This window comes from Nannobrachium achirus (genome assembly GCF_963921795.1).
Source record: "Nannobrachium achirus genome assembly, chromosome: 22".
NCBI lineage: Eukaryota > Metazoa > Chordata > Actinopteri > Myctophiformes > Myctophidae > Nannobrachium > Nannobrachium achirus.
Genome location: NC_137829.1, coordinates 12,281,683 through 12,307,152, shown reverse-complemented (window position 1 = coordinate 12,307,152; position 25,470 = coordinate 12,281,683). Strand labels below are relative to the sequence as shown.

Sequence of the window (25,470 nt, the reverse complement as noted above, 5' to 3'; positions counted from 1 at the left end):
GTGTCAGGGCCTTAAATTATGTCAATGATCTCTTAGAACTAGAACAGTGATTCTCAAACTTTAGTGGATTGAAAATCTCAAAAGCATTTTCAGAGCATGTTTATTTCAATGATGAATCAATCAATTTGGTTTCCAACGTCCAGCTTGTGCTGATGGAATGGACGCACTCTTGAGCTTGTACATGAGCTATTTTCGCTATTCGTCGACAAAGTATATAATGCTTAACTATATACAGTATTGTTATGGAGCTGTTTTGGAGACATCAGGTCCAGCCTCTGTTCGGCTCTCTGCTGTATTTGATGTGTGCGGTGTGTTTTGTGTGTGTGTTGAGGTGTGAGGTGTGTCTTTGCTCTTGGCCGCCTGCAGGTCGCTCTGAGCTCGGGCGTGTTTCTCTCTCTCCAGAGCTTTCTCCATCTCTGTGTAGTAGTCCAGAGCTTTCCTCACTGGGTTGATGATATGTTGCTGCAAGGAGGATCACAGAATCTGTCAAATGTTTTATTTAGAAGTATTGATTACATATAAATACTTTCACATGCGGTGCAGAGAAAATCAAACGTGAAATGGTATTGCAAATTGAAGCAACTTCTGCATTATCTTGGATCCTATCATTCTCTTTTGAGGGGGATCTGAAGATCTGAGGCAGCAACACTTTCCATTGTCTTCTAAGTGTTGAGAGACTTGAAAATAATGCGATAGGACACATTTTACATGCAGGAGATTGTGTGCTCTCGACACGTTTTTCCAAATGTCCTCCACAGTAAAATGACCAGTGATAATTTACCTTTATGCAAGTCTCAATTTAACTCAGAATTGAATGAACACAGTGGATTTTACTGTGTTGTTACAATGGAACAATAGGATTCGGGTTAAAGGCCAGCTACGTTTTCAGGACTACCGACAGAGTACCCAGAGTATATGTCACATTGGAGATACAACGTAGAGTAAAGTATGTGTGCAAAACCTCCAGACACGGGAAGAGGTTGGCCAGCTCAATGAAGAGAGGGAACAGGACAAAGCGAATGAATCCTGTCTGAGAGGACGGTTTGGTGACCTTGTCTCTGTCCATGAAGGGTGTAACAGGAAGACCCTCCAACTTTTCCATGTCACTCTGAAAACAATGAACAACAAGGTAAAACATGGGTTTGGTAACTCATTTATTAATTCAGTGTCTTTGCCATAAATATCTGTTAATTTATGGCCGGGAACACATTTTTATGCTTTTACCCCTCAGGCCGGGAACACATTTTTGCGTAGTAGAGTACATGCATAGTATGTAGTAACTTTCTTTTGAAACTAAAAATCTTCTATGAAAGCCAAAGGTGTATCAAATAGTTTGGGAATTTTGTTTCTAGCTGCTACTTAGGTTTTTAAGGTTTTTTTCAAAATCAAACTTAGGCCTTTAAACAAGCTGGTTTAAAATCTAATAGCACACTGTTACGTTCCACGTAATGTTACGAAACCAATTAGGTCTAGAAGGTTTAAGGTTGTAACATATTAAAACACAGGGATGCCGAGCATTGGAGGAGCAAATAAAGGAGCCAAACACAGTTTTAGTGACAAAGTGCTGAGTGTGTTTACTCTTCAAATTAATGTCAAGTTAGTATTTACATATTTACATAGAATATGCACAAGCATACGATCCAAAAACATACATAAGCCACTACCTAGGGACACGGGCGTTGCCAAAATAACAAACAAAGCAGCTAAGTGAAACAAAAGACAGACTAACTAACTAACTACCAAATAATAGTCTAGTAAAACAAAAGCCTGCCTACCTAAGGGAGTGTACGTTATTTACCCACTAGGGGGTGCTGGTTGACAGGTGATATCTTTTTTTTATTTTTCCTTGGTCCCCCCAAACCCTTAAAATATTTTTTTGTGGTCCCCCCTGTGTGACTTGAGGAAAATGCATGACCCCCCTTCCCAACAAACTATATATATATATATATATATATATATATATATATATATATATATACCAACAGTAGGAGGAGACAATAAAATGAATGCTGACCTATTAATATTGCACCCTATTTGACGATTGATTGAGGGTATAGAATGAACAGTTCAATGATAAGGTCAACTAAAAGGACCACAAGAAAGCTTTAGGGCTTAAATTTGGGTCCCTTTGTACTCAACTAATACAGAAAGGGTCCATTTGGTTCCATAGGTGGCCTCTTGGGGTTACAACAACACTCCAAACAAAAGAAAGATTGAGCAACTGTGAACAATTTTCCATGATATTAAATCTAAAATCATAGTTTAAAACCAAGCCGTTTCTCCTACCTCCTTCCCAGCCAACAGCCTTCAAATCAGTGTAACCAAATGGACCCATTACAGCCTCGATGGTACATTTTGTGCCTTCTCTGGGTACAGAAACTCCCAAAACAGTGGCTAGTTTCAGAGCCACCTGCTATTCTACATGCTAGTTTAACATAATTCCTGCTATATCGTTTATGATGAGCCACAAATCTGTGCGTTGCCGGCTTTCCCTTGTTGCTGCTAGTTCCCAGAACGTTCTATTCACTCTCCCGCGATCTTGTTGTATTTGGTACAGTGGTGTAAAGTAACTAAGTACATTTACTTAAGTACAGTACTTAAGTACAGTTTTGAGGTTTTTTATTGTTTTAATATGTAATAGCCCTAGTTGTCAAATAAAGGCTTTTTAATGCGTTCCTTGGCTCCGAGTGTGCGAGAAGAACTTCCCGATGGGACCCCATGCTGATTTGATCCTATATTAACTTCTAGCACCTCAAACACGACAAGACTGGAGATACTACACATGCTAAACTCTGAAGCACTCGGCTCATCTTGTTTCACAGTTTTGAGGTATTTGTACTTTACTTGAGTATTTCCAGTTTTCAGTACTTTTACTTCTACTCCACTACATCTCAGAGGCAAATATTGTACTTTTACTCCACTACAATTATTCGAAAACTTTAGTTACTAGCTACTTTGCAGATATAAATGATTATATTGTAAAACATACATTAATCTATTATTTCCCTATTTTATACCTAGGCTATTTGAAAATAACCGATCTACAAGTTCACAACGCGTAGCATCGCGACGCGTTGTGAGCTTGTAGATCGGCTATTTTCAAACATTTAGTACTTTTACTTTTGGTACTTTAAGTACTTTTTGATGCCAATACTTTCATACTTTTATTCAAGTACATTTTGAATTCTGGACTTTTACTTGTAACAGAGTACATCTATGTTGCAATATTGATACTTGGTACTTTTTCCACCACTGATTTGGTATGATTCAATGTGGTGGCTGCGACCTATCAGATGATCACTCTGGATTAAGCCATTGCCTTTATATATTCACACAAACAGTAGAAGAAAATGCAGTGAAAAGAATGCTCCGACTGCTTTCTCACTTCGCAGCGTGTGTGTCTGTGTGTGTGTGTGTGTGTGTGTGTGTGTGTGTGTGTGTGTGTGTGTGTGTGTGTGTGTGTGTGAGAGAGAGAGAGATGACCGTGAGAGAGCAATTACCTTTCTACATGCTCTTTTGGGGGGAAAACATCAAGTAGTATGCCTATATTCCTCTCTTAAGAGACATTTTGGAGTTGTGGCTACAACTATAGTTGTTTAGCCTGTGTTCTGCTGCTAGGAGGGAAGGAAACTCCGTGTGTGTGTCTGTGTGCATTCTGACTGTTCTGAAGCGCAACACAACGCGTCGCGAACTGAACTGAAGCAGCAGCACGGACTCACGGAGCTGAGCTGAACAGGAGGTGGGAGGGGGAAGCGGGGGGGAAGCAGCAAGTGGAATGTACCAAGTCAGTAGGGGACACCTAATACATTTGTTAACTTGATATTGTTTAGATATACAACAAAGCTAAACATTTGGAATTACAAAATTTGACAAATTAAAGTTGCAAGGCCCCCCCTAAAGCCAAAATAAAAAAATCATGATCCCCCCAAGTGCTCAAAATCTTTTTTGATAACCCCCCCCCCCATTATGGGCCATACCAACCGCGCGTAAAAATCGCACACTCCCTAACTACTCTAACCTTTGATTGATTGATTGATTGATTGAAGGCTTTATTAGAAGTTTGCATAGGAAAATGTACAGATTCATGACGGTACAGTTCACTGGTACAAGGTCTACTAAAAGGAGATCCATGAAAAGACTAAGCTTATTTCAACAGGAAACCATTAAAGTATCTCATATAACATTGAATGACAGACAAATAGAACACAGTACTATGCAGTAGATATGTAAAGAAAAAAAGAAAACAGTAGGTCTATACAATCAGTAAGTACAGTATATACAATATATACAAGGAAGGGGCAGGTAACAGTAAGTCTAAACAATCAGTATGTACAGTATATACAAGGAAGGGGCAGGGAGGGTAGGGTTGGGCTAGGTTTTTACCAGTTGTGAACGGCTGCTGCCTGTAAGTGGTTTTTTAGGGCAATTTTAAAGGATGCTAGTGATCCACACTCCTTTATGGCCTTCGGTAAGGCATTCCACATTTTTGTGGTGTAGCAGAAGAACGAGTTCGACCCTTTCTTTGAGTTGACTCTGGGTTGAACGTGATCTGTGGCACTGCCTCTGGTGTTGTAATTATGGACATCCTTAACGTTTTTAAAGTATTTTGACAGGTACTTGGGTATCATAGTGGTGTAGTGTATCCAAGAACAAGTTCAAAAATACATAAGTGGCAACAACCCCTTACCTAGTGTGCTTAACAAAGTTCTACCTACGTGGTGCCTGTGTATAGAGGCCTCTGTCTTTCCCTGTCCAAAGGCAGCGGCATATAGCACAGAATTTACATTAAGTAGGAGAAATAACATAAGACTAAAGTTTGCTCTGGGATTCAAAATAACTAAAAACACAAGACAAAGTGACAGGGCTACAAAACAGGGGACTGGTTTGGAGAGACTGAGCTGAAGTAGAGCCCAGCCTTTTATAGACAGCAGGTGGTGGTGATTGGATGAGGGTGGGGCCAGGTAATGGTTTGATTGACAGCTGATAAGACCTGAGAATATGAGAAGGAGAAACAGGAGGGGAGGAAGACACAAAAATCCCAGACAGACCTACAGTACGTGGAACGTAACACGCCCACCACAAAAACAAACTTCCCCTAAAAGTTTGTTAAAACTATGCTCTCTGATGGGTTAAAAACATTTTAATATCTATTATATTTAAAACACCAACTTCAGTGTTACAAGTGACAAGGTTATTTTGGTTTGATCAACTAACTAATGCACGTGATGAGAATCTGCCCCACTACAGGGACAGAAAGATTGACCAGCGAAATGTCAAAGTGTCCCGGACACTGGATAATGAGAAGCCAAAACATTCTACATCCTTTCTGAGTTCACGAGACTCAGTCACAACACCATCTCATGATCCATTGTTATTGTTTAACTGTCCAATGAATGCTTGACAAATCTATTTTCCCTGTACCTACTGAAGTATATTTGTGAACTGATGTTACATTGTATGAAGATTCAGATTGAGAAAGAAAAGAGACACATGTTTATTGTACTGTACTGGACATCTATTTTGTATGCTCATTGATTTAATATACAGTAAGCGAAAAACCGGACTTGCACTGTGTGGTCTCATTTATTATTGTGTGGGAGTGAATTCAATCATTTTGGGGGAAACTGTCTATTCATATGGAATATAATAATCCATTCCATCAATTGGCCCATTCGATTGCCGGATTAGCTCCGAGGAGATATTGGGGACTTTGTTGGACTCATTTTGTCTCTTCCGCTGCTAGAACCAGTTGCGGATTTCTACTGAGTTGACGTTTATGGATTCGATAAACTGCTGGACAGTTTGTTTTGGAGTCCTCGTTCATCTCTGCTAGAGAAACAACCAGCCGAGGATATTATCAGACATTTCCCCTGACTCCCACGGATTATCACTGAAAGGATTCTCTCCCACTCGTTTTTCCTCCTGCGCGCGGAGAAATTACCATGGGACTTGAGAAGTGTGTATAAAGCACACAGTGTAAGTTTTGATTTTATTCATGCCTTTTTGGACTGAAAATCACAGATGGGTCAAGTACTTAAAGATTTGTACCTGCTAAGTTAGAGAATTGCTACCTCTAGCCCAAGCTGCGTTTTTATTGTTTAATGTTTTTTTAGTCTATTGTTTTGTTGCTTTTTGTTGCACGTTTGAGTAACAGAATAGGGACTGCGGTTTCCTGTTCTGAGGACATAGCAGACTGTTGGTCACAGATTCATGCTTGTCCATATTATTAGTTGGTGTTATTTAGCACGAGACTCCAGTTTAGTGTTGCCAGGACGAAAGTTATTTCTGTCCTGAAGGAAATCTTTACACGATTTTGTTTAGTGTACCCAGAACAAAAGCAATTGTTCTGAAGGGAGAATCTCTTGGCCAGTGCATAACCCAATACGGCTGTTTCAAGCCACTTAATCACATAAGAAATAGCGTGGTTATTTTAATTGGTAGATTTCCTTTATGTTCCAGAACAGAACGTTCTGACGGAAATCTTCATGCTTTACGCTTACCTGTTGTGTCTTATCTAGTGTGTTTCGTTTTTTTAGTCTTATTATTTTTTTATTCCGTCTATTCCGCCAGCTGAGGTGGCAAGCAAACTAGCTTTGATTTCATCCTCCTCCTAACCGACCAGCTTCAAAAATGGGAAATGCACAGGGAGGCAGAGAACACCTGCCGAAATCTAAACAACCTCTTTACAAACTGAACAACAACTTTGAGTTTGAAGCCTCTCTCCAAAGCTTGGAGAATGAACTGATAACAGCTTTAACGGCTAAGATAGACAATGAGGAAATGAAACAGGTTGTTTCTAGGTGCCCAACAATTGCACCATTTTTGCCCATATGGAGAAAGGAATTCGGATATGATGACTCTCTCACGACTGAGGACTTGACGAGATTTTCTGGAGTACTGTATCAACATATCGATAAAATCTCACAACGGAAAAGTCTGAAGAAAGCCGAAAATGAGGTCGCCAGGCTTGGGATTCTCGCTCTGGCGCAGCTGCGCTGGGCGGCTGCAGAAAGAGAGGCAGCGAGGGAGAGAAAAGAAAAGGAGAGGCCTTCAGAATCGGACAGCCAGCCTCTGCCTTCCTCACACCGTGCCAGAACAGGGGCGAACAACAGTGAGCTCGGCCCGGCTGGACGACACCATGCCACACCAGAGGTGAAGGACAACAGTGAGGTCGGCCCGGCTGGACGACACCGTGCCACACCAGAGGTGAAGGACAACAGTGAGCTCGGCCCGGCTGGACGAACACCATCACCACAACCTCCCCCACCTGTGGCTGTGACTCACGGGCCTCCACGCCAGGGGGGTATCAATGCACGACATCACATTGACATGCAAACCTCATTACCTACACTTCTATCTGATAGGAAGGGGGTAGAGAGAGGGGGGAGGCAACATGAAGGAGAAAGATGTGACAATGATTTAAATAACTCAGTTGTTTTTTCTCCTCCTTGTAATCAGGTCGAGCTGGGAGATCCCGCTGACCACACGAATCCGCCCCTCCCCGGCGTTCCACGCAAACCGCCAAAACCAACACCCACTAAGAATGGCCATACACTCACTAAGGAAAAGGTTTACACAGGTGAGCATCGGGAACAGGTTCACACACCCACACCTAGTCAAATTAGCGATTCTCTTTTGGCCCCGATGAGTGCGTACCCAGAGGATGGCAAAATTACATTTGTGTACCGTAATTGGTACCCAGTGGATGCTCGAGACATGGCTGAACGTTTACCCGATATCCACAGCAACCCTGATGAGTGGGAAAAATCTGTAAAGGCAGAAATTGTGGAGCTAAGACTAGACACCTGGGAAGTTAAAAAACTAATTACTATGTGTTGCACACCTAACGCTTTTCCTTATCAGATTTCTGTGGGATTAGATTGGCTACAGGCAGACGGTCACCCATACCAGTGTATGCGGCCCGTGCCGGCCCAAGGTAGTAACCCTGCAGGTGAGGTCAGGAACTCCCTACATGAAGCCGCAGTACAGGTTATGATTAATCAGGCTAAGGACCTTGTTAGGGGTAACGTGGACTTTTCCTTAATCACTAACATTAAGATGAGGCAGGGTGAGGACGTCTCTGATTTCGTCCATCACTTCACCACTCAGTTTGACCGCCACTCTGGTTTCACAAAAGGGCTGCCAGGATATGCTAGTGTGCTTAATCAGCTTTTGATTGACGCTTTACGCCCCCATTTGAGACAGGCGATCATTATGCATGACCCGCTATGGAGAGTGAGAACGACAGATAAGATCACAATACTAGCCAGGTATTACAACGACATCGTTCCAGAGCCCAAGCCACTAGTTAAGTTGCGAGCCGTAATGTCGGATGATGGACAAATGACACTCCACCGAACACATAACCCGAAGAGGGGTCCCAGTGGTGATCAGCGGGATCCCCCAGCCGGGAATGGACCTGAAGGACTGAGTCAAGGTAACAACATCAACACAAACACTAACAGGGCCCAGAACAATACACACACAATCACCTGTTTCAGCTGTGGAAAGAAGTGGCAGGCCCAACAGCAGCAGAACCCTGCTACACAGGGTCCCGGTCCCCCAACTGAGTCAGGTCAGGTACAAGTACAATCATGACTAGATAAAGGCCCATTGGGCCACCCACGTATGCCACCCAGATAACTTGGCTATTGTTGATGATTATGATAATGACTACTCTTTCCCACCACCACCAGACTACTTACTACTGACACTGACACTTCAGATGTGTGGCACCCCGTTGATCGGCTGATCACGGTGCCAACCCTAGTAGTTGTATTTCATGCCTAATTTAGTATTGTTGTCAGTTCTCCACTCATAGAGCCTGCAGTTGTTGGAGTCCAGGGCGGAGCAGAACCATGGCTGCCTTTCCCTGGCCTTTCTGACCCTTGATGGAACTCTATGGTGTGACACGCCCGCTGCAACCAGACCACATCGCTGCAGCCACAAAGTCTCTAAGGGCGGTAACCTTCATTCTAATAGTATTAATTATTGTTAATAATAATAATAAAAAATGGGCTGGTTTAGTATAGTTTTGGCGTTTAATTTGTCAGTTTACCTTCTTTGATTTATTTTGGGTAGTGTATGGCTGTCTGCGGGGACGACGGGCACATCGTGTTTGGCCCTAGTAGACGGCCCACTTTTGATTATTTTGGCCAGCCCATCTTAGGCCATGTTAGGATTATACAGTACAGTAGTTGGATTCATTATAAAAAAAAAAAAAAAAAAAAAAAATGTTATTAATTATTAATTAATTGTATGATTATTGATTATAAAAAATAAAAAAAAATAAAAAAAAAATCATTTCATTTAAAAGTTCATTTATGCTTTAATGTTTTCACACACAATGGACATTGTGTGTTCAAGGGGGGAGTTTATCTGATTGCCTATTATCTGTTTGTCTGATTTTACAGTGATTTTACATTGATTTTGAATTTAACTTGATTTTCTATAACATTAATTGATTTTAACTACCTTATCAACTTCCCACTTTCTCTCCAACTCTTGTCTCTGCTTGCGTGTGCGTACGTGTGCGTATGTGTGGCTAGAAGACATTTGTAGCCTTCAAGGACAGATGGTCTGTGTGTGAGAGATTATTTAGACCTGCTCTCTTCCAGTTAATAACAACATTCCCTTGTTTAATGTTTGATACGGTCTAAAGTATTTTATAAAGTATTTTGTTTAATTTCTGTTCTGGGAATCATTATGATGTTAAACATTTAAAAAAAACTCTATTACCCACAACCTACTACTTACAGTATTGATTGATTGTTTCCTGTCTTGTCTTTTCTTTTCCTTTGTCTTACAGATAAGATATTTCGATGATAATTGAGAATGATTTGACAGACACCCGCCATTGTCTGTCCAAAGGAGAAATGTCAAAAGGAAGTTGAAATTCTATATGGTATTTCGTGAGTATCAAAAGACATTACACACGTTTTTCCCGCTGTAAAGTGTTTTCTTACAGAAATTGACTCGGACAAAAGCAGCCAATAACTAACCTTAAGGGTAAAAAGGAAGGAACACTTGGCTTAAGGAGGTTCCGGTTTCCGACATCTCCACATATCTAGAGGGACGAACACCTTACATAAGGTAATCGGGGGTGGATGGGAATTATGGCCCCCAATGCTGGTTCTGGGTCAAACCTAGCCCTGTAGACAGACCAGAGGAGTCTAGTTTACTAGGGTAGGCAAAACCAGAATGCTGTCTCCTTTAACCCAAATTCTTTTGTCTTGTTAAAGTAAATAAATGATGAAGAGTCAAGTTCGTCTTGTTTTGACTGTAAAGCCCTAAATTATAATTATGACTTGGGAACGTGTTGATGTGTTTTGACTCGCCTGATCGCATGGGGAATTTTTCAACAAACCTTGGGACATTGAACCTTTGTAAAAAAAATAATAAATAATAATAATGAATAATTAATAATAATTAATAATTAAGAAAATACAGCTATATTTTTCTTTTAGCTCTACTTTTAAAAGTTATCAAAATATTTGTACCTATTGTGATTCAATTATTAGATGTTCTGATTTAAATACCTTTGGAAATATACAGTTCTTTGACTCTGCTATCGAAAAGAGTTTAATTAAATATTTGGCTGATAGTGAACCATAAGTTCTCTGTCCCTTTGGCAGCATTTGTTTGGGGTTCTAGGGTCGACACTTTAACTCCTTCAGCTGTTGTTTTAGGGGGGAATTTGATGGGTTAAAAACATTTTAATATCTATTATATTTAAAACACCAACTTCAGTGTTACAAGTGACAAGGTTATTTTGGTTTGATCAACTAACTAATGCACGTGATGAGAATCTGCCCCACTACAGGGACAGAAAGATTGACCAGCGAAATGTCAAAGTGTCCCGGACACTGGATAATGAGAAGCCAAAACATTCTACATCCTTTCTGAGTTCACGAGACTCAGTCACAACACCATCTCATGATCCATTGTTATTGTTTAACTGTCCAATGAATGCTTGACAAATCTATTTTCCCTGTACCTACTGAAGTATATTTGTGAACTGATGTTACATTGTATGAAGATTCAGATTGAGAAAGAAAAGAGACACATGTTTATTGTACTGTACTGGACATCTATTTTGTATGCTCATTGATTTAATATACAGTAAGAGAAAAACCGGACTTGCACTGTGTGGTCTCATTTATTATTGTGTGGGAGTGAATTCAATCATTTTGGGGGAAACTGTCTATTCATATGGAATATAATAATCCATTCCATCACTCTCCAAACCAAAAAAAACAAAAACCGTTCCAAAACTGTGTTTGGCTCCTTTATTTGCTCCTCCAATGCTCGGCATCCCTGTGTTTTAATGTTACAACCTTAATATCTCAAAAAAAATTATTGGGATTTGGGTCGAGGCTATGAAGTGCCAGTAAAATCGATCAGTGAAAAAGTCTTCAAATCAATCCAAAAACAGACCTGCATCCTGGCTGGTTTTACCAGTGTTCCTCCAGAATGTTCTGCGGGGGCTTTAGTTACCTGGTTGTAAAACTCTTGCAGCAGGCAGTCCAGCCAGGGTTCAGCCACCTCCATGGGCCGTGCCTCGTTGGAGATGTCACTCACTTTAATGAGGATCATCATCAACTAAGAAAAAAAGATACAAGTCGGAAGTTGGCATCATGTGAAACCCGTCGTCGTCTCACAGGTGACATTGTGTGATACATACTGTAGCCTACATACTGTACATTATTTTTTACCCCGTGACCCAAAAGAGACATTAGACCTTTGCCCGGGACCCAAACTAGTGAAAGCAGCAGATCTACAAGCTCACAACGCGTCGCTTCGCTCATAGTTCGACTGATTTTCACTACTTCTTAGACATTACGTTTTCTAATTCATGGGATTTCTTCAATTTTTTTGATTTGTAATTAAATTACCTAGAAAATCTTAGCTTTTTTGGGGAAGGTTTTTTGAAATAGTAATAATTCAAAACAAAATGTAGGTAACAAAAATCAAGGGACCCATGAAAATGTGCAGTACCCGTCCTTACCACATCTCTGTGCTCCTTGTTGTTGAAGTCAAAAACAGGCAGGATGGCCTTGAACTTGTTGAGAATCTCATTGTGTCTGGTCATGTCAGTGGCCAGAATGCACCTGTAGTCAGGAGAACATGGACGTCGCTAAGAGCTGTGCTGTTACTGATTTTCTCTTATTAGTGATGTGAGTTAGTCAGTGGTGTAACGTAAATAAGAGATTTACTTGAGTACAATTTGAGGTATTTGTCAAGTTTTTCAAATTTGCGATTACTCCACTAAATCTCAGATCCAAATATTGCACTTTTACTCCACAACATTTATTTGAAAAACACTCTTTTACTTTAGGTACTTTAAGTACATTTTGATGCCAATACGTTAGTACTTTTTCCTCAAGTATATTTTGAATTCAGGACTTTTACTTGTAAGAGATTACTTCTGTACCTTGCATTATTGATACTTTTACTTGAGTAAAACATGTGGGTACTTTTTCCACCACCGGGTACAGTACATGTAGTGACGTGTATAGTTTTGAGGAAACGTACTTGATCATGCCCTCTCGTATCCGTTTGTATTGTTCTATGGTCAGATTTCTGAAGATGTTGCTCTCCGTCTGCAGCAGAGAAAGGCAATTGTTGACTTCTGTTTAAGACTTTCAATGACAAGCATTGCTGAAGGTACTGTGGGACAAGTCACACAGCAGCCTCTACCTTCTCCAGGATCTCAAATGCTATGGCACAGTGATGGTTTTCAAGGGGAGAGATGTCATTGTAACGAAGAGCCAGTTCAGTCCGAGCATTAATCTGAAAGATATTATGTCATTATGCAAGATTCCTTTACCCGTATTACTTTACTGTATTGACTTTATTTTGTTCTTCCCGTTATGTGGTCTGTTAGTACAGCAGAATCTGTCAGCATCGCTGCTTTAAACATGAAGTGTTGTTTTTAGTAGGAATGAACACAGAAGCACCCAAGAGAAAATGGACTAAGAAAGAGGTGGATACAAACCAAGTTAACACATATGGTGCCAACCCCGAGTTTCCCGAGTTTGTATTGGTACTAGTGCTGTGCCAACCCCGAGTTTCACGAGTTTGGGCCGTTTTTGAAAAAAAAAGAAAAAAAAATTCAAAACATTTTTTTTCAAAAAAATGTTTTGGACCTCCAGAAATGTATTAGGCATGATCGCGATCGCGAAATTGCATGTTTAACCCCCATACCAACCCATTCTTTCAAACATGGCAGCCATGTTTGTTTACATCTGAAGAAAACATAATGGCTGATAAATCATGAATGCCTGAACGGATTTCCAAGCGGATTTTTTTGTTTGAAAGCTGTGAACAGCATCTACACACGTGGTGCATCATCTAGGCATGGGCGTGCACTTTTTACACACTTGCACAATTACATGGAAGTCTATGGTAACCATGGCAACGCGAGACATTGAAGAGAAAAAATCATAGCAATATAATTGTTTCTCTTTTTACATTTTTATCCCACAATTTTGTAACCCATTTTGTTTCAACACAAAAAAGGAGTCGGTGCCCCCAGAGGCAAAAATAAATAAAAGGTTTCCCCCTCCTTTTTCTATTTACTGAATGGGTTCTCAGATTGGTACCTGGTAGGCATTGTTGTATCCTGTGTGGTCAAGGTCATGGCAGACAGCAGAGGTCAACATAATAAGCAGGTCAATGCTGTCCATTTTACTCCTCAGGTCAGTCAACCAGATCAGACCGTACATCTGAAAGAAACACCAATCAAAATGCATCGTGTTTAGTTAGACAAAAACATTGTTGTTTTTTTGGGAGGGGGGGACAAAAGAAGAAAAAAAGAAAAGAAAAAGTTTTGTTTTGTTTAGTTTTCTAGTGACAAGATCAACCACAGAATCAAAGAAGAAACATGGACACGTTTGTTGCCAAGACAATTTGTCAACAAATCCTTCGTTCTGACCTCCAGAGCAGTCGACCTTCGTCAATCAGAATAACTGAAGCATCTGATGATTACAGTGAAGGAACAGGACGTCACTGCCGGGCAGAAAGCTCGGATCTCCATATTTTAATTTTTGATGTTTTTCCGTCACTCAATGCCCTGCTTCTTTTTTTAAACCAGAGTCTCAAGAAAAATTGTTTAAAATAGACGATCTACACATGCTCACAACTAGGGATGGGACGATAAGCGATATTATCGTTTATCATGATAAAAAACACTCACGATAGTCAGATCGTGGAGATTTAATTTATTGTGATATCGTCCTCCATCATGCACTGTTATCAATTCACCTTTTATTTGCCGAGCTGCATATCCGGTACCACTTAAACCCTTTGTAATTGGTCAAAGGTAAACGTATAATATACAGACTTGCAGTACGCGTTGTGAGCTCTTAGATCTGATATTTTTTGGCAAATGTTCCGCCCCAGGATAATGGATTTTGATTATCGCGATAATATTGTAAATCACAATTCTTTTGTCACAATTATCGTGAATTCGTGATATGACATTTTCATATCGTCCCATCCCTACTCACGTGTCACATCGCAAACTAGATCTACTATTTTCTTTCCTGAAAAGCAACGGTTTTGGACATACAAGGTTTCCACCCGACAGCGATGAGGGCTGTCTGTGATTGATTGGACCTACTAAACACCCATACACACGCACATGCACACGGACACGTCTTCTCTCACCATCTGGGTGACACAGAAGCAGTGCTTGAAGTTGTGGAAGGGGATGTTGTTGTAGCGTCTGTACACTTCATACAGGAACAGCTGGAGAACCTCCTGTTCAATGTTGAATGTCGCCAAGAAGTCCAGGTCTGTGTACATGACCTGGAGCAGCACCATGATCTCTGCATCCTCCCACTGCCTGCAAACACCACACCAACACACCACATGATAGACCATACCATACCACACCACACCACGCCACGCCACGCCACGCCACGCCACGCCTTACCATAACACAGTGGTTCTCTACCTGTGGGTCAAGACCCCCAGGGGGGTCCCAAGATTATTTTGGGGGGTCCCCAGATGATTGGCTTAATGTGAAACATAGTTTTCTCTCTCAATACCACTACTAGTAAGACGCCTCAGGGCGACAAGAAAGGGCAAGGTCGTGCCACAGTGATGTGGACATCAGGGATGTGGATATCAAGGATCTCCATATATGGGCATAAAAGGGATTTGTTCCCCTAGCATCACAGGGATCTCCATGTCTCTTCTTTCTTCTTCTTTCGTGTGTCATCATCAGATGTCCAGATCAGTAGTGTTCAGCCACGCCCTCGTCTCAGGTCCCACATCGAAAAGGCCGGCCTCTGATGGTGGTTTATACAGGGGACAGGTGGTGATTATGTGGTCAGCGGTCTGCTCCGGCTCCCCACACTCACACGCTGCTCCGTCCGCCAGGCCCCACTTCCGCATGGATGCTTTATAGCGTCCGACACCAGTTCTCAGGCGGTTCAACAGACTCCATTGCCGGCGTGGCAGTTCTTCTCCTCTGATACCTCCTCCTGGGTCCTGGATGTAGCCATGGATGCGTGTTGGCCCAGCCGACTCCCACTCCCGCTTCCAGGCTGCCGCCAACCATGCCTCTGTAGACTGGTCCTCAGGGGTGGACCCGAGCAGATCTTGAGCCGCCTTGCTGTACGGCTGGCGGGACTTGAGTCTATTTGGAGGCAGTGCTGTTGTGGTGGTATTGTGCAGGATATGCCAGTGGTGTTTCTTGGCTTTCCTTGCTAGGGCGAGGGTAGCAGCCTCTCGTCGGAGGCCGGCCGGGGCAATTCCTGCTAGTACTGGCAAGTAGAACACGGGGGTGGGCTTCAGACAGCCAGTTATGGTCCTAAGAGCGTTGTTTATGGCAACGTCAACCTTCCTGGCATGTGGGCTCCTGCACCAGGCAGGGGCACAGTATTCGGCTACGGAGAAGACCAGGGCTTGCGTCGAGATTCTGAGCACGTTGGCGGATGCTCCCCAACTGGTACCGGCGAGACGTCGGATTAGTGAGACCCTAGATGTTACTTTGGCCGTCACTTCTTCAAGGTGTTGTTTGAAGGTGAGTGCTCTGTCCAAACGTACGCCAAGGTACCGCGGTGCTTGCTGGGACTCCAGACGATTGTTGTTAACGAACACATCAAGTTCCCTTCTTGCTTCCTTGTTGTTCAGATGGTAAGCTGCTGAGACCGTCTTGCCAATGCTCAGCTGTAGGCGCCACTTGCACAGGTAGGCTGCCAGGATTTCCATATCCTGGTTCAGGCCAGTTTCCATCGCCTCCCATGTTGGTCGCCCCATCATGATGGCCAGGTCATCGGCGTAGCCGTATTTCCGGGATGTTGTATCCGGTAGATCATGGATGTAAATATTGAATAGCATCGGTGCAAGGACAGATCCCTGTGGGACTCCATTCCTCAGCCTCCGGAGCCTGCTGCATTGTCCATCACTGGTCTTTAAGGTGAAGCTGCGGTTTGTGAGCATCTCCATGATGAATTTCACCATATGCCGGTCGGGGATGGTTTTTAGGAGCTTTAGGTGGAGGCCACGGTGCCAGACAGTGTCATAGGCGGCTGTAAGATCTATCAACACTACTCCAGCCTTCTCCTTTTGCTGAAAGCTGTCCTCAATATCCTGAGTCAGCAGTGTCACCTGGTCGACTGTTGACCGTCCGCGACGGAAACCGGCCTGTTCCCGTGGGAGCTGTGGGTCCACTATAGGCTCGATGCGGCTATGGATAATTCTCTCCAAGACCTTGAATGGGACGCAGAGCAGTGATATGGGCCTGTAGGATTTAGGGTCCTCGGCAGGTTTGTTAGGCTTCGGAAGGGCTATGACATCGGCACGGCGCCAGATTTTCGGGAGCTTGGATCTTCGATAGCATGCGGAGTAGAATAAGCAGAGCCATGCGGACGTACTTGCGCTCTGGTGGACCACAAACTCAGGGTGGATGTAGTCATGGCCTGGTGCCTTCCCTTGTTTGAGCTTCTTGATAGCCGCCTGGAGCTCAGCTGTTGTAAAATCTCCAGACATGTTGGCATCCACACTGGCTGCTCTACACAGGGAGGATACCTTGTGCGATACTGAACGGGCAAAGTTTTTATCTGCACCTGGGAAGCGGCCGTTCTTGAGGAGTTGGGACGCGATGGCATTTGCTGTTATTGGGCACTTGGGGACCGATGGTGTTCTGCCTGTCAGCTGGTTGATGGTCCTCCACGCCTTGCGGCTAGAATGGGTGAAGTCGATTGACTCAACAACTTCAGTCCACCTTGACCTTCGGGTAGCGTCCAGCTTCTGCAGGAGAGCAGTTGCAGACTCATCCACTTCTTCCCTGGAGCTTGCCTGCTGGTGGTCATGCAGGAGGTGGCTACACTCTTCATCCCATCCCGGGATGTAGTTTGCATTAAAGCCACGTGGGATGGTTTTTCTTGCTGCCCCAAGGAGTACTTCGCAGTAGGCTGCATATCCGGCGTCCACATCAGCAGAATCTGGGTCTGGGAGGAAGACTGATTTTCTTTCTGTCTCCTCTGTGAATGACTGCCAGTTTGCCTTTCGAAAGTTCCATCTCCGAACGGGTTTCCCTGCGACTGGCTGCACCAGAGATGGGACCTTTATGATGGATGGCCGATGGTGTGAGCGGGGGAACCTTTCCAGAACTTGTCTCTCGGGCTTTTGGGCCGTGTGACAGACGGCAAAGGCCAGGTCCGGGTTGGTGTGGGTGTTCCAACGTGCGGAAAAGAAGCTTGGCGGTTCTTTTGGGTCAAACAGCAGCAACGCATTGGCGCTGGAGGCCCATTGGCTTAATGTCTCTCCGTTTGGTGTTGTATGGCTATAACCCCAATCTGTATGTTGACAGTTGAAGTCCCCTGCGTAGATGGCGGGTGCAGGTGCCAGCGGGAGCGATGCCAAGGTCAGCGTTGATGGTGGGGGCTTGTAGACATTGATGACCGATGTGGACTGCACTTTAGTAGACAGCCATTCAATGGATGAGCCTGGTGGGGATTGGCCAGTGGCTGTCCAGCTAAGGTCGTTCCTTACAAAGGTTGCAAGTCCATGCTGTTTGCTGTGAGTGGACCCAGCAAGTTGGAATCCTGGCAGCTTGAGGATGTTATCAGTGTCACAGTGTGTCTCCTGAAGGAGGACGGCTGCTACTTTGTGGGAGTCAGCGAGGTGGCGAGTGACTTCCAGTTTGGCGATGGTGAGGCCTTCTACATTGATCTGGAGCACTGACAGAACCTGGTGCTCGACGGTCGGGATGGCCACCCGTCCTGACGTGGACGTACGATGTCCCTCCGGCCTCTTGCGTCCCGGTCTGCCAGCTGGGTGATGACTAGTTGGCGACATTGGTTTCACAAGCGGGTCTCTCACCCTGACCTTGCTACTCACAGAGAAGACCACGTGAAGGTTGTCGTCCATCTTCCATGTCTCCATATATGGGCATAAAGAGTTTGTTCCCCCTGGCATCACAGGGATCTCTCTGGGGTATCATTAATATTGATGACATCAGGGAACTCCATATATGGGCATAAAAGGGATTCTGTTAGTGTGACATCACGCTCTGGCTTCACTGTGATGCGGCAAACCCATTCTGGTAGAGTGGTTCCCCTGACATCACAGTGACATCAGAGCATGATGACATCATGATGACATATTTTTACGGTCTATGGGTTTGCCCATAGACCATATACACGTCTACATGTCTAGCTGTGACGTTTCTCAAGGTAAACAACCTTTTCTTTTTTTTTGTAAGGGTTGCCCTTTTTCGTGATACTTTGATAATGTGCAAAAATGTGCTAAATGGATTGGTCACCCTTCGGAATATGTTCAAACCCGGCCCTGAAATGGCAACATAATACAAAACCATTGGGATTTTTGAGTGAGAATTGTGATTTGTTTTTATGTTTATGATAAAATGTAATGGAACATATTTCAGGCAATTATACTCACAGAAAAGACACCTCTGCTGTGTGTAAGGCTCTTTAGTGTGTAAACAATTCAGAAACAAAACTGTAATTGACAACAGCAACAAACATGTTTGACCCATGAGTGCAGCCATGTTCAGCAATGTTACACTGATGATGGCGTGAGCTGAAACGCGTCTGTGATGATGTCTGCTGCTGCTGAAATAAAAAAAGACTCTTAAAAGTGAGTGCGGGCTATACCTTTCCTTCATGCAGCCATGTTCAACCACATCTGATCAAACCCTAAACATCACAGACCTGTGAAACCAGAACACCTGCTACATCACACAACACTTTCAAAGTAAAGTACGTAATATCATAACATATATCATAATATGACTACTCATTATAATGGTAATTTCACTCTTTACAGTTCTTTTACCTACTACGTATAAGAGTCTGCTTCAGAGACATCCATCCTGTTGCAATACAAATGAGATGAATGCCGCGCCACACTTCAAACATGGGGTGTTAATTAGAGTTCCCATCAGAAGCTCTATTCATATTCATATATGAGAATGAAAGCATACACCAGGGGTGGGCAACTTTGATGATGGTGAGGGCCACTATATTTCCACCTTCACTCCAGAGGGCCACATTGCATATTGCTACGTCCTACTTTGTCATTCTAGTATCTCATACAAAAGAAGCAAAAATAGCAGATCTACAAGCTCAAAACGCATCGCAGTTCTTCTTTTGAATTGGAATCCTGAATTATATTTTGTTATTTTTTTATTGGAATCCTGAAATCTAACATTTTAATATAATTTCAAACGAATATAGTTATATACTCATGTTAACTTTATGGACCTAAATACAAATACATTGGACATAAAAGAAATACATTTTAATACTACTATACCAGTCAAACTCATTCTGTGCCAAATGCCAAAATGGCTCCAAGGTAGCTGTGCCACGGTTTTGTATGTTTTTCTTTATTGCGCAATCAAAAAAAAATTATTTTTTTATATAATTTTTCCCCCCACAGAAACAGACACAGTTGTTGTGATTCAGTGGCAAAAACAATTTTGTCAATCAGACAAATGGTTCCAGAGATAGAGCTGTTTGAATGAAAAAAAGTGTCCATCCACTAGAATGAACACACATTTTCTCAATCAGCTAAACGAGGGAGCCAACACACAAACAGAGAAAAGCATCTCTCTGATCCCAGGTCATTTTGACATCTTTAAAAAAAAAAAAAAAAAATGATTTCTTTTTTTTTTTTTTTTTTTATACAAAAAAATCAAAAGACGTCATGAGACGCCTTTGCAAAAAAAAACGTCATGAGACGTCATTGGCACAGAATGAGTTAAGCTACTAATATAGACAGACGGAATTAAAACAGGTCATGTTTGGAATTGTAACAGCTGAAATCAATAATAAAACAGTATTCTGGTATTAACCTGAGGGCCGCATTAAGTGAAGTTGCCCATGTATAATGGCATAGGCCTACACTTTAATCAAATAGAGACGTCAAGCAGCCCGAATGTTTGTGTGCGTGAACATCATCTTCATCAAAACACACACGCATGCACACACACAGGAGCCACACACTCGACTACTGTGAGCTAGTAGTTCAATATTTCACTACAGTGTCAGACACGGATGCAGTGCTTGCTTAACTCATAATGGCATTTAGTGTTAAAATCTCCAGTGTTCTGTGTTAGCTCTCACCAGTTGTCAAATGTTGGGGTCTTCAGGTACTGTCTCACCTCTTCAGACACCTCCAGTGAACTTCAAAGACAGCAAAACACATTATATTCAAAAGATGCCTAATTTCACGTTCATGATTATAACATGACAGAAAAAAATAATGATAATATATTTTTTAAACATATAATGCATTAACATGCTGTTTAAGTTGACATGTGAGCACTTGTGTTTACACCTGCCTCATGTGGAGGAACTTGTTGTTGACGTGTTCACATTCATCTCGTGTTTTGTGCAGCGTTCTCTTGTGGTAGAATGGCGAGGGTTTATGAGTGCATTCTGAGAGCTCCTTAAACAGCCCCAACCAGCTCAGATGTTCTACGCTCTGTGGGACACACAGAATCAAACTATCTCGACCAGGGGTCTTGAACGTTTTTAGGCCAAGGACCCCTTAGTTGAGAGAGAGAGATGAAGCAGGGACCCCCACAACCTTTTCATAGATTCCATATACAGTAGTTTCATCATTTGACAGCACAATCATCAGTGTATTTTGGGTTCATGTTAATGTGTGTTTTCAAATATCTAACCACTTGAACGGTCAATAATGAATAAACTTGACCTTTCACTCTGTACTTGGTCTGCTCTTTTTCCCCTCTACACCAAACCACTTTGCCGAAAATAGCCGATCTACAAGCTCACAACGCCTTGCAGCGCGAGAATGAAGCAACCTGTTGTACGCTACCCATTAGGCTACCCATTAGCAGAGTACAGAAAATTGTCTGTTGATCTGTCTCTGCTGGATTGGAAGCCTGTGACATATAGGACACGCTCCAGTGTCTGGCTCACATTAAAGGTCCCCACAGCAAACTCAGAACTGGGGAAGACAGCCTTTTGCTGTAATGCCCCAACCACCTGGAATGAGCTACAACTACATTTTAAGATATGTTCTCCCATAACATACGGTCAATTTAAATCTTTAATTGACAACCTACCAACAAATGTCTGCAATTGTTTTTAAGTTTACTTTATATTGTCTGTTGTTTTGTAAATATTAATGTTTTGTTGTGATGTATCTCGATGGCACTGCAAATGAGGGCAACCTCAATGTCTTTTCGAGAATAAATAAAGGTTGAATGAATGAATGAATGATTGATTGATAATAATCTGTCCAGACAAACATTTGTCCTCAACTTTGTTATCCTTGTGTCAGTACCTCTAGTTTCTCCCTGAATGAATCCACCTGTTTCTTCATCTCATAAACGACTGCAGGAGTCTCCCCAGCCTCATTCATGATCTTCTTCTCCAGGGCCTGCAGTCTGAACACAGTGACATTCAGTCACTTCTCTCCAATCCAAACATCCTGAAGCCTAAATGTTCAACTCTCACAGTCTCACTTGCCAAAAATATCTTGTTATATTAAAGAAGCGACACTGTCGTTCTCTATGGAGTATAGATGAACAACATTCAACCCAGCTGGTGCCTATTTTGGGTATGTCATTTCGGTAATGTACTATAATGAGATAGTACAGTGGTTCTCAACCTTTTTACGCTGCGACCCCCAAAATAATCATATTTGAACTAGGGACCTCCCCCCACCCCACCCTGACGAGCACTTGGAGTCGAGGCATTAGATTTTGTATAACACGGTTCTATTGTGAAAATAGCAGATCTACATGCTCACAACGCCTCGCAGCATGTAGATCGTCTAATTTCACAATTTCTGCCTCTAATATTTGACAATTTGGCCACTGTTTAATTTGTCATTTTAGAGGTATTAAAAAGTCCTTAAATTGCCACTTTGGAAATGTGCAGATACCCTCTATATACACTTATACCGCATGTTGGTTTGTTTACTGTTGAGTAAGAAAACAATGTTGCACATTATGTTAATCATCAGGGGACCCCCCAAAATAATTTGGTGACCGGCCGCCCCCTGGGGGTCCCGACCCACAGGTTGAGAACCACTGAGATTGTAGAATGTCTATTTTCCCTGTCATATGACGAGGGGGCTTAAGTTGTTAAGCGTTATTCTCTCCACCCTACCTCTTCTCCATGGCTGACAGGTCAAATCCTAGTGCCACAGCAAGCCCCACACCTGAAAAAAACACCAGAGACCATCAAAGATACAGAACTAAACTGTGGTGCACATTGTCCCACAATGCCATGTTGGAGATACCTAACGGCTCACTGTTGCAGTCAGCAGCGACCACCTCCAACTTGTAGGAGGAGCTTGGATTGTTTGGTTCCAGCCGAGGTGAGATGTTGATGATGTTGCCTTTGGGGTTGTACAGTTTCAGAATGTCATGGGGTCCTGCCTCAGCCGCCGAGCGGAACAGATCTGGAGGAAGATTACAAATTATTTGAACACCACTTTTTAGATTTAAAACCACTATTATAGTGACTATAATACAAAGTGATACACATGCGTGCGTACACGCATGGGTGCACGCTCATGCGCACACTACACGTCCACGCACACACACAGACCTGAACAACCGAACAACAATAGTACTTTCTATTCATGAGATTCATGATCCATTCTTTTGACTCACACAGTCCTTCAAGAGAAACCTTAGTAACGTTACGCAAAACACTTAAGATCTGTCAGCAGCACCTGTAGGTGCAGCTCGACAAACACAACACAAGTGTGTCCACTTCTAGATAGATAGATAGATAGATAGATCTATATCTGTAGCTATCATGTGCAATCTATCACCAGTAGAGGGGCCTTCTACACTTGGACTGACCATGTTTACACAGGTTAGAATAATTAGCAGATTTAAATATAGGCAGATTTGCAGATATAAAGGCATAAGGTATGCCTTTATATCTGCATCAGTATCCCCCGTAAAATGGGCATATACTAGACTGTACACAACATTATGTATCCACCCCACCTCTACATACACAAAACAAGGTTGTCCATCACAAGCTTTGCATTACATAAAACAATGACACCTGCTCTCATTAACTGATGCCATGCAATTAACGAGCAACGCTGCTTTCTTAAAGGACTTCAGGACATCAGGTGTGTCTGTGAGGTATTTGTTTGACTCGATAATGTAAACTGTAGGAAAATGTTTGTCCTACCTTTGACATCCTGTGCAGGACAATCGACGGGGAACTCAGCCTGTTCTGGTCGTCCGTTCACTGTGAAGTAGATGGTTTTGGTTGCCATCTCAGAGACACAGTGGAGGTCTGTGTGTGACTGTGTGACTGTGTGACAGCATCAGCGCCGCTCAGCACTCACCCCCTCCTCCTCCTCCTCCTCTCCTCTCCTCTCTCACCCCCTCCCTCCTCTCTCTCCAGGTTGTGTTTGTCCAAATGTAGTATGAGTTATTTTACTTTGACCACGTTCATTTCTGAAATCAATAATGTTATCTAACTGTCTACATTTTGGGGGAATTGGCTCTTAATCCCCATTTAATGTGTTTCCTGTTTTACTGAATTGTTCATGAAACTATATATATATATATATATATATATATATATATATATATATATATATACACATACATACATACATACACACACACACACACACACACACACACACACACACACACACACACACACACACACCTAAAAATGCTATCTAGCTTTCATGTATGGTCATTGAGGGTAGGCGAGTGCTATGGTACGTGCTATTAGCTAGGTGGAGTCTGAAAAGGTGAGTCTTCAGGTCACGGCGGAAGCTAGGGAGTGAGTCCGTCATTCTAAGTGCGACAAGGAGTTTATTCTACAGTTTGGGGGCCAGGAGGGCGAATTGTCTAGGACAAGTGGATTTTTGTTTGGATTTTTGTTCTGGAGTTTGACCTTGTACCAGTGAACTGTAGGCTACTGTCACATACCTTTTCCTACAGTATGCAAACTTCTAATAAAGTCTTCAATCAATCAATCAATCACTTTTGCAGACTGATGAGACAGTTGAATGAATGGATTGTTATGGTCACACAATCTTTCACCATGTAGGTTTGAGTCACAAGGTGTTGGTGAGGACAGGAGTAATTATTAAAAAAAAACAGCTGCTCACCTGCGTGGGAATTGAATATGAATGAAAGGAAGATGTTTTCTGCGTTTAAGCGGGGAAGTTAAACTTTTGCTGACCGCTTTACCTTGCTTGTTGCTGGTGATTTAAAAGGGCGAGGTCGCTTGTCACCCTGAGGTGTCTTACTAGTTGTATTACACATCCAGGCCACTGTTATACTGTTTTTATGATTTACGACTTGGTTCAGGGGTGTAGCTCCACATTCTGGGCCGGTAGTACAAGGATTCACTGTGGGCCCCCCCCCTATGAATGTTCTTCATAGGGGGCCTAGTAACTCAGTCCCACTTACCTGCTTCCCCTTGTGGCACCCCTGACTAGGTTCACTTCACGGTAATTAAAATTAGTTAGCCTATACTTCAACACACTATGGCATTTGCTCTTTTTCACCACTAAGGGGCAGTAGGCTACTGTTAAATGTATCATGATCCAGTCCTATTGGATTGGTAATCAGAATAGTGGGCACCTAAAAACTAAATTTAAAGCCTTTTTATAGGCTATTCATTAATTCATTCATTGTCATTGAATGAATAATTTATTTTATAAATGGGGGGATAACTAGCCTGCATATACATTGCAAAAGTTACATGCCCCGGGTAGCAAATCTCAACAACAAAAAGGACACACAAGTTAAGTTTCCCCTCTCAAAATGAACTTCCTGTATGTCTGTGTAGGTCTGTGGGTGGGTGGGCTAGACAGGATGTAAAGAATTTATTCACATCTAGAAACAGCTATCAATCTGTCAGTAGTGAGGTGGTGCATCTTTTATCACAAAGGTTGAGTCTAAAGAGAAGATCTTGGCTTTTCAGACAGCATTAATGGGAGATCTACAAAGCAATTCTGGTA

The 25,470-nt window shown here is 42.5% G+C and overlaps 1 protein-coding gene across 1 annotated transcript; it reads right to left on the bottom strand.

The window, feature by feature from the left end:
- Positions 1-240: 240 nt before the first annotated feature.
- Positions 241-23,757, bottom strand: LOC308308221 (high affinity cGMP-specific 3',5'-cyclic phosphodiesterase 9A; the record flags this gene model as incomplete). The annotated part of the gene is made up of 14 exons (XM_080753585.1): positions 241-462; positions 962-1,108; positions 11,497-11,601; positions 12,008-12,110; positions 12,535-12,602; positions 12,700-12,792; positions 13,605-13,727; positions 14,671-14,848; positions 20,604-20,663; positions 20,816-20,964; positions 21,793-21,895; positions 22,623-22,674; positions 22,756-22,917; positions 23,670-23,757. The coding sequence occupies 14 exons, from the start codon at positions 23,755-23,757 to the stop codon at positions 241-243; spliced, it is 1,653 nt and encodes a 550-aa protein (XP_080609711.1).
- Positions 23,758-25,470: the final 1,713 nt, after the last annotated feature.